Source organism: Ailuropoda melanoleuca, chromosome 9 (assembly GCF_002007445.2).
Source record: "Ailuropoda melanoleuca isolate Jingjing chromosome 9, ASM200744v2, whole genome shotgun sequence".
Taxonomy (NCBI): Eukaryota; Metazoa; Chordata; class Mammalia; order Carnivora; family Ursidae; genus Ailuropoda; species Ailuropoda melanoleuca.
The window spans coordinates 102,689,313-102,698,532 of NC_048226.1; the positions used below are offsets into that span (position 1 = coordinate 102,689,313).

The 9,220-nt window shown below is 65.2% G+C and overlaps 1 protein-coding gene across 4 annotated transcripts in view; it reads right to left on the minus strand.

The window, feature by feature from the left end:
- FAM83H (family with sequence similarity 83 member H) overlaps positions 1-9,220 on the minus strand; it is a 15,267-nt gene continuing 6,047 nt past the window's right edge. For 2 of the 4 annotated variants that reach the window (XM_034668742.1, XM_019802684.2), the window contains exons 2-5: positions 5,788-6,249; positions 4,785-4,949; positions 4,581-4,705; positions 1-4,368 (exon numbers count right to left, since the gene is read on the minus strand). In XM_034668742.1, the coding sequence (XP_034524633.1) occupies positions 1,587-4,368; positions 4,581-4,705; positions 4,785-4,949; positions 5,788-6,234 (3,519 nt within the window). In that variant the 5' untranslated portion in view covers positions 6,235-6,249 and the 3' untranslated portion in view covers positions 1-1,586. Of the gene's footprint in view, positions 4,369-4,580; positions 4,706-4,784; positions 4,950-5,787; positions 6,250-6,957; positions 9,215-9,220 lie in introns of those variants that run through there. The other 2 variants (XM_034668741.1, XM_034668740.1) reach the window with 2 other exon arrangements.

Sequence of the window (9,220 nt, forward strand, 5' to 3'; positions counted from 1 at the left end):
TGGAGTATTTTGTTGTGTTTTATTAACACCAAAATGTGCAGACTGACATCTGAAATGTGTTGTTCAGCACGACGTGGAGGACGCAGACAGGAGGCTGCAAGGGCTCCCCCTGAGCAACGGGGCCACAGCAAGCCACGCCATAGCACACGTGTCAGCAAGCACCTCAAGGCCAAGGAACAGTCCAGCACATCTGGCTCCTCGGTGACCTTTTCCACCTGAACCAGAGTACCCCCAGCCCCCACCCCGCCCGCCCTTCTCCCGCTGTTTGGAGTCAGACTGCTGCCTTTGCTCCACGGCCTTGTTCCTTAAATCTTTTCCCAGTCTGAGTGATTGCGGTTTCTTATTCTTGAACACAAAGCAAAGCAAACCAGTTGCAGAAATGCTGCTTCCACAACGCTAGCGCTTACAGCAGGGCACGTCCTAAGCGGCAGGCGTCAAAACGTGTTATTCCAAATCAAAGTCACTCTCCAGAGGTGAAAAAGAAGAAGGGTAGGTGGGGAAACTTCAACTTGGCAGGCCGGTGACAAAGAGGGAGGGATCCAGAACAGGGTGGAGTCAGGCAGGGTCCGCTGAGCACCTGAAGGGTCAGGACCCTTGGAGCAATGGGCTAGGACTCAGGCACCACCCCACTGCACCCCTCCCCTCCCCTGTTCATAAGCTTTCCCATCCAGCCCTTTTCCAGGGCATGGCCGAGGCCCAGCATCCATCCAGCCCTGGCTTTGTTGTGCTCCAAAACCCGATGCTCTCACCCCTTGCCGGGTGCTGGGGTGCTGGCTGAAGCCCTGCAGGAAGGGGCCCAGGTTGGCCTCAGTTCTCCTGGCAGGACAGTCTCTCAGGGGTCCTCTGGGCCCCACTCACCCCCCACCCCCCGCAGCGGCCCAGCGGACAGCACTTCCGAGAGGAACCACCTTTGGGTCTGGTCCCACCGCCAGCACAAATGGCCTGCAGCCAGCCCTGCCCCCCAAAATGAAAGGACGGGCCACTGAGGAGGGTGCCAGGAGGCAGTGAGGAGGAATGCAAGCAGGGCAGGAAGTGAGCCCTGAGCCCCCTGGAGGGGGAGACCCCAGCCCCGGGGAGGTGGGAGGCCCAGGGAGAGGGGCTGGGGCTGCCAGGACACAGAAGAGAGGCAGCAGCGAGGAAGCCGCAGAGCCAGGAGGCAGTGAGCAGAGGGGAACCCTGAGACACGGAAGCCCTGAGACGTGGGGCCCCCAAAGATGGGGGACCAAGGCACAGAGATGGGCCCCCCAAAAGGTGGGGGCCCTAAGGCACAAAAAGATGGGGCCCTGAGGTGAACGAAGGTCTAAAGGGGACCTGAAGCCCAAAGAGGAGATGGAGGCAGATGCGTAGGAAGGGGGAGACTCAGGGCACAGGGGCAGGGACGGAGCTAGAGGCGGTGAGGGGCTGGCGCCCGCGTGGAAAGAGGCCGGGACCAAAGGCAAGGCAGCTACTGGGAAAGCTCCAGGCGGAGCCGAGCTCCGGCTGTGCTCAGCCGCTCGCATGCTGCCTTGACGGGAGAGCCAGGTGCTCCGCCTGGTGGTGGCGGCAGTGAGGCAGGCGCCCGGTCCGGAGCTGGCGGGCCAGGAGGCTCACTTCTTTTTGAAAGTACCCAGGATCCTGGGCATGAACTTGCCCACCTTGCTGTCCCTGGTGTCGTCCTCTGCTGTGCCCTCCCCTGTCCCTGGGCCTCCGGCCTCTTCCTTTTTGCAGAAGACCTCAAACCGACTATAAACGCGTTTCTCCTTGCGCATACTCTCCATGCGGCGCAGTAGCCGGTCGCGATCCTCCGCGCTGGTGGGCAGGGTGCGGCTTAGCCTACCCTGCGTCCCCAGGCTGTCCGAGTGGAAGATGGCGGAACATTTGTCCTTGTCGGACATGTCAGGGGCCAGGCCGCCAGCAGCTGGTGAGCGGCCTAGTTCAGGACTGCTGTGAGCCAGGCCGGGGGCCGGGGCGGGGACCCCGCGGTGTTTCTGGCCGTGGGCGCTGATCTGCTCCAGAATGGCTTTCGTGTCATCCCGCAGGTTGCTGCTGTACAAGGCGTTCGCCGTGGCGGAGGCCATGCGCGCCCGCGGGCCCCGCTCGTCTCCAGCGGCAGCCTCGGTGCTATCAGCCCTGCCCAGCGACGGCCGCCGGGGGCTCTCGGGCTGCCCGTTCTCCTGCGGCGCTGGGAAGCCGCCCTCTTCCTCTGTGCGCCGTTCCCCCTTGGGGCTCAGCAGCTGGCGGAGGCGCAGGGAGCCCTTGCGCAGGACTTCCATGGGGCCGCCAGCCGCCTCCTCCACGGTCCCAGTCTTGGGAGACTCCTCGGAGAAGGTAAGGGTTAGGCTGCCCCTGCGCTCCGGCACAGGGGGGACCGGGCTGCCCCTGCGCTCCGGCACAGGGGGCACCGGGCTGCCCCTGCGCTCCGGCACAGGGGGGACTGGGCTGCCCCTGCGCTCATTATAGGCCGAGGTGGGGCTCCCTTTCGGCTCAGGGTAGGCAGAGGTGGGGCTCCCTTTTGGCTCAGGGTGAGGTGCCTGGCGCGGCCCGGGCCCCTCCAGCGGGGGGCTGACCCGCCCTTGTGGGGAGGCGGAGCGGCCCTGGGCAGAGAGAAAGCGGGAGGGCAGCCGGTCAGTGCCGCTCCGGCCCAGCGTGTCTAGCAGCTGGGTGGCAGTAAGCGTGGCAGCTCCGGGCTGCCTCTCGGACTCCTGGTGCAGCCGTTGTGCGAAGGAGTCGCGCAGGTCCAGCAGGCAGCTCTCGAGGCTGCGGCGCTCGCTCCCCACCCCACCCCCTGCCCCACCCGGCGTCACCGCCTCCTCCCGCCACGCCTGGGACACTACAGCCTTGCTATGGCTGGCGACTGTGACCGGGGCCCCCGCCCCTCCAGCATCACGCGCCGGACCCTTGTATTTCTCCAGGAGCTCGGCCACCTTGGTGGACGTGGCGGAGTGCATGGCCTCGCCACTGGGGCCCAGCGCCTCGGTGACTGCCTGCTCCTTGTGCAGCAGTTGCGCCTTCTCAATGGTGGCCCCCATGGCCCCACCGGCGCCCTCGGCCTGCGAAGCGCTGAAGATCAGGGAGGAGCGCAGGCGCGAGCTGCGCTGGATCAGCGGGTTCAAACGCGAGCGGAAGGAGTCCTGCTTGGCCAGACCTGCCTCCTCCAGGCCCTCGCGCTCTGGGCTGTCGCCACCGCCGGGGCAGGGCACCAGGCCCTTGGCCGGAAAGGATATGGGCGCACGGGAGGCTGAGGGGAGCAGGTCCCCGGGGCCCATTCGGCCCCCGGACACCAGAATATCGTCTTCATAGGCCTCAGCCTCCATGGGTGCCGGCAGGCCCTCTTCGCCCCCGTCCTCGCCATGGCTACCGCTCAGGTAGGAGGCCAAGCGCCAGTGCCGCAGCCCGGCCCGCCCCTCGGGCCCGCCTCTGCGCTCCTGGTCGGCATCGGGCGCGGCGTCTGGGCCCAGCCTTGCCACTGCCTGGCAAGGGAAGCGCTGGCCCAGGTTGGGGCGTGGGGCCCCGCTGGGTTCCAGGCCGCGGGGCCCGGGCCCCGAGGCGGGATCTGAGCCGTGGCGCACCTCGCGCGACGCACTGGACGGCACGTAGTCCAGCCGCTGGTGTCCGTCGGGGCCGAGCTCGGGGAAACGTGGCCCGGGCCCTAGCGCAAAGTCGTCGTGCTCCCCGAAGCCGGGGCGGCCAGCGCGCAGCTTCTCGAACAGGCCCTGCGGACGCGCCGGCGCAAGCTGCGGGTCCCACTGGTAATGCTGCTGGTAGAGCTGGTCACGGTGGAAGTGACTGGTCTGGAAGCGGAAGTCGTCACCGTGGCTGAGGAACGTCTGCCGTGACACCTGCCGCGCGGCCGCAAAGTTCTCCACTGCGCCGGTGCCATCGGCGGCCGCATAGCTGTGCCGCTTGAAGGTGTCCATCTCCAGATGCCGGGCCTGGAACAAGCCCCGCGGGCCCGCGAGCTCTCCCCCTAGTCCTGCCTCGGCGTCCAGCCGCCGCGACAGCGGCCGCAGCCCCGCGTGCGGCTCCAGGGCTCCCGCGGTCATCCGCGCTGGCTCCTCCCGGCGGAAGGCCGACAAGAAGTGGCGGTCGGGGTCGAGGAAGGAGGGGAAACCCAGGCCCTCTTCCCGAGGCGGTGGGAACAGAAGGTGCGCTCGTTTGGGGAAGGAGAAAGGCGTCGGCGCCCCGGTCACCTGGCCGCCCATAAGGGGCCCAGCTCCCGCGTACGGAGCCAGGGCGTAAGCGTCCATGCGGGCCAGCGCCCCCGCCGAGGGCACCAGAGGCTCGGACTGAGCGAACAGGATGCGGAACTCCTCATCGAAGCTGGAGACCAGCTCGCCCTGGAACACGTGCGCCAGGCTTCGGTGGATCTTCTCGAAGGACCACATGAAGCTACGGGTGGGGCGGGGGTCAAGATCAGAGCCGAGGAGAGGGCGGAGCCAGCGTCAGGGGGGCGGGGGGGCGGAAGGACACGTGGTTCTGAGTGTCAAGTCTGCAAGGTGGGAAGGGGGCGGGGAGGGGTCTGTGTCGGGGCTACTGGACCAGCGCCTGGGCAGAGGAGGTCCTTAGGTGGGGAGGTGTCGGGGTTGCGGGGCTGGGCGCACCTGTAACTCCCACTCATCACCGCGGCACAGTCCACGAGCAGGAACTTCTCCTTCACGTGGCCCTTGAAGGACTTCCCAGTACGGCAGTAGTAGGTGGGGCCCGCCACAGTGCGCACGCGCAGGAACTGGGGAGGGAGCGGCATTAGGTCTCCGCGGAGGAGGCTCCCACCCCCCCACACCCCCCCACACCCCTCAGTCACTCACATCCACGTGGTGCAGGTTGACGCGGCACTTGTCGGCCATGTCTAGGAAGTGCTGCGCGTTCATCTCGTCCAGGAGGATGTAGACCGGGACGCGGCGAGCGGCTGCCTCCAGCACCTCACCGAGCAGGTCCACGTCGGTGAACATGTCCATCACCACGGCCACCACCTGCGGGGGGCGGGTTAGGGACAGAGGACACACCCCTCTGCTGTCCCCACCATTCTCTAGCCATTCCTGCCTGGCCCGGCTGGGGCCTCGGGCTCACCCACAAACACTGCAAATCGCCCTCTGGCCCATCCCCGGGGAGACAGGGGTCCTGCTAGGGAAGGGGAGTCAGGAGGAAGACGCCTGCCAGAGGGGGTGTGGGCTGCTGGCTGGTGGGTGGCCCATGATGGAGCCCTAGGCAGGCACAGGGCCTACCTCCTGTTGGGGAAGGGACAAGGCAATCTAGGCCCCTGCCACGCCCCTCGAATGGCCCCGCCCTAGATGGCCCCGCCCAGGCTCTAGCCCTGCCCCTGGGAGGAGACTGCTGTCAAGTGTGCACAGGGCAGTTGGGGGTCTCTAGCTTCTGGACCTGCTGCCTCAGCTTCCATCCATGTCTGGTTCCCTTTGACATTTGCCACCTGTTTGGTGCGGTCAAGCCTGTGTCACAGGTTCGACTATGAGGGAATCCTCTGAACCATAAATCCAAACCAGGAGGGGGGCCCAGCCACCCCAGAGCCCTTGAGTTTCTGGGCACCGGCCACGACCAAGAGCAAGCAGAACTGTGCAGTGAGCCCGCAGCCTGCAATAACCAAACACTCTGTGACCCCAGAAGTTGGCTGCCAGGGAGCCCGTGCTGTAGCTTGAAGGCTGGAGGGGCGTGGCCAGCTGGCCCTAGCCTCACCCTTGCCCCCTAAGCCGGAAATGCTGGTATTTCTCTTTCACCCGCACACTCCTCCTCACTCTTCGAGGTCCAGCTCAGACAGCCCTTCCCCCACGGTCCACCCAGCCCGCATCAGCACACCTGCTGGGCAGAGCGGATCATCCTCCGAGCCTCATCCTTGATGCTGGGGCTGTCCGGCGGTGGAGGCTGGACCAGCGTGGTGACTTCAGTGCCCTGGAAGCCGAAGGTCAGGGGCCAGCCCAAGTCAAGCTCGGGCACTGCCTGGTCTGAGTTCATGGGCCAGTAGGTGCCTGAGGAGCCATCCATGTCCACATTGGGGGGGCTGTCTTCTGGGGGATCGCGAGCAACATGCTGTGGGGGCCGCAGGTGGCGGCTCACGTGCTCCAGCTCCTCGGGGCACAGGAAGGCAGGTGCCCCCTCGGACGCCAGGAAGCGGCTGTAGGCCTCCGGCCCCCCCTCAGCCAGGGCATCCACCGCCAGGCGATAGTACTCTTTGTAGTGAGGCGGCAGGTACCCGGGTGCCAGTGGGTTGTCCCCCTGCGAGGAGCTCTGGGAGCGACGGGCCATGTCGGGGCCAGGGGCCTGGGGAGGGGCAGGGAGACACATTACTGGGGCAGTGGCACTGGGCCCACTCCCCCCACCCCACCACGTGTAGACACACATTGTAGCAAGGACTGTCCATGACCTTGAGTGGGCTGTGGCGTGAAGGCCATGCCTGGAGGCCTTCTGGGCACCCGTGGACCCCAGAATGCCCCCTATCTGGGGGGATGCCAGCAGGGTACCCAGGCACAGGTGCCCTGGCCAGGTCTCATGTTGCTCCGTGCTGGCAGGGCCCTTCCTCTCCCCAGGACCTCAGGACGCCTGCACCCTGGTTTCCAGGCAGGGGTTCTGGCTGCACGAAGCCCCCACTCAGGGCTTCTTTATGGCCCTTGTGACCCAGTTACTTCTTTGTGGGCCCCTTCCTCCATAAAAAGAAAACCAGTATTTTATGACTGTTGGTATAAAGAAAATATAATCCAGGCTGTTCTTTATTACATTCATTTTCTTCTGATTTTGGCATGAACGCATTTTCATGGGCCCTGAATGAAGTTGTGTGTACTGAACAAGTCAGGTGGCCCCCCCGCCTGTGTGTCTGCCCACAGTACAGGGGGCGAGGGGGCAGCCAGGGCCGCTCACTGTGCCTCTCTGGTTCATTGTAAAATGCAGCTGTCAGGGTTGACCTGCTACCATGCCTGGCCCAACGTGAGCTCAGTTTACAAAACTTGTCACTACTTCTGTCCCAGGACTCACCATTAAGTCCGCAGTCCCTGGCCACACCTGCACCCATCCTATGGGCTCACACACTCTGAGCCCCACAACCCATTCACAGACTTCACAGCCCTCCAAACTCTGACCTTTGCCCTTTGTTCCTGTCCTCCAGGACCACTCCCTTCCCTCTGACCCATCCCTCCACTTCTCTAGCCACCGTGCCACCTTAGATAAAAACTCTCTGGGCGACATCCCCTGGAAGATCCGGGCAGCAGCCTCCTCTCTCCAGAAGCTTAGAGTCCTGCATGGCTAAGCCCAGACCTGTGTGCCAGTGGTGGTCTTCTGTCTCTGGTCATGCCCTGCTCCCCCCGTGCTCTGGATAAAGCCTGAATCCTTGGCCGTGGCCATTGGGCTCCTCCTGGGCTCCAGATATGCGTCTCCCCTTGTCCCAACTTCACACTGACACCTAAGCCCCACCTCATCCACTCCAGTCCACCTGCCTCCCAAGGGCCTGTGAGGGGGCCTAGGCTGGGAGAAGCTGCCATTAGCTCTGGAAGGCCACATGGGGGCCTCTTTTAGATTCCTAGGGGGCATCAATCTCCAATCCCTGAACTGCCCGGATACCTGTCCTCCTCCTACCCTGGAAGGAGAGTGCCAGGCACTGCCCACCCCACCCCAGCTGCTGCTTGGGGCTGGGACTGAGCCGGATTCGGATCCCACCTAGCTCACGGGTTCCCAGATGCTGGTCCTGCCAGACTGCACAGTGTGGCCCAGTCCTCAGGGGCAGCTGGTTGCTGGACTGGCTGGGGTCACTGGGTGGTTGGAGGCAGCTGGGAACGGGAGGATGTCAGGGCCAAGACTGCTGTGTATGACGACCTGAGGAACCTCTCCTGTCCACTCTCCCTTGGGGGGGTGACAGGCTGATTGGACGTGCCGTGGGGCTGGGCGAGGCTACCTGCTGGACGGTCTGAGGGAAAGCTGTTCTGCCGTTCCTTCATCAGGGTACCAGCCCCTACACAGTTACATACAAGATGCCCACACTGCTCTCAGGGGCGGACCACACTGGGGCACAAGGTGCAGGTCTGTCTGTAGTGGGGTCTCCCACTGTACCTGGTCACCGTGGGGGAGTGTCTCCCACAGTGTCCAACAGAGGGTGGGGGGCGGGAAGACACTGGAATTTGGCTGCGTGGGGTCAGCGTCAGACCAGGCAAGGCTTGTGGGCACTATCCTATGGTGGAGAGGGAGCCTTCCCAAGCTGGGGAGCCCTGCAGTCCTCCGTGCTTCACTGGGAGGGGAATCAACAGAACTGTCCAGGCTGGCAGGTGGCGGGGGTGGGGGGGGGACAGGTGCCATGGTGCCCAGGAACCACCTCAGCAGACAGGACTCGTCAGGAAGGGGGGGCCCATCCTGAGTGCCCACACCAGGTGGCCCTGCATGGCCTCACACAGTAATCCCCATGTCCCCACTGCCTTTATTCCTTTCACCTTGCACACCCCTCAACTGTGGACTGGGCAGTGGACAGGGCCCCAACAGCAGGGCTCCTCACACATCCGCCTACTAAATGCCTGCCCTAAGGTGGGGGAGCACTTATCCCACCCCGGCAGATGACTCAGCAGGAATCTGCTCCTTTGCTGCTGACCTCTGACCCCTGACACAAGGCAGAAAAGCCTCCAGGGCCCTCAGGGCCCTAGTGGACCCCTAACTAGGGACCTCCCACCTGGGTAGGAGGTGGGTTTTCTAAGTGACTGGAAGGAGCACAAGGCGAGGCGACCGTACAGCCGGGCGCAGGCTTCCCCGCAGAAGTCTGTGCAAGCCTTGGGCAACGCGGACGAGGTTGGGGGGTGGGATTCGGCCGGCTGGGACGCACAGACCGAAGCTGATGAGCTGTAGTCTTCGCCGCGTGCCCCGCGGGGCCAAAAGGGCTTAGTGCACCGAGGAGCTAGCGGCTGCCTGGGCCTGGTGTCCCATCCACCCGCCCCCGTTCGGGGACTTGGGCGCGAGGGAACCAGGGCCTTCCGCTCTCCCGGCACTCCACGCAGGACGCCAGACTGCGCTTCGGCCTCCCCGGCCACCCCCGGTCCCAGGAGCCCGGGGCGGGGTCCCCTCAGGGAGGGGGTCCAGGCCGGGCCCAGCACTCTCCCTAGGCTCCAGCTAGGCCGCGAGGGCGGGAGCGAGTAAGGACGGCCCGGGCAGGCTGGCCCCGGGGCCCCGGGCCCCTTCCCACTCGGCTCCTGCCGGGTCGGCGTCGTGCGAGGGCGCTCGCGTCCACGGCGGCACACGCGGCCCCGGCGACCTCCCCCCGGCC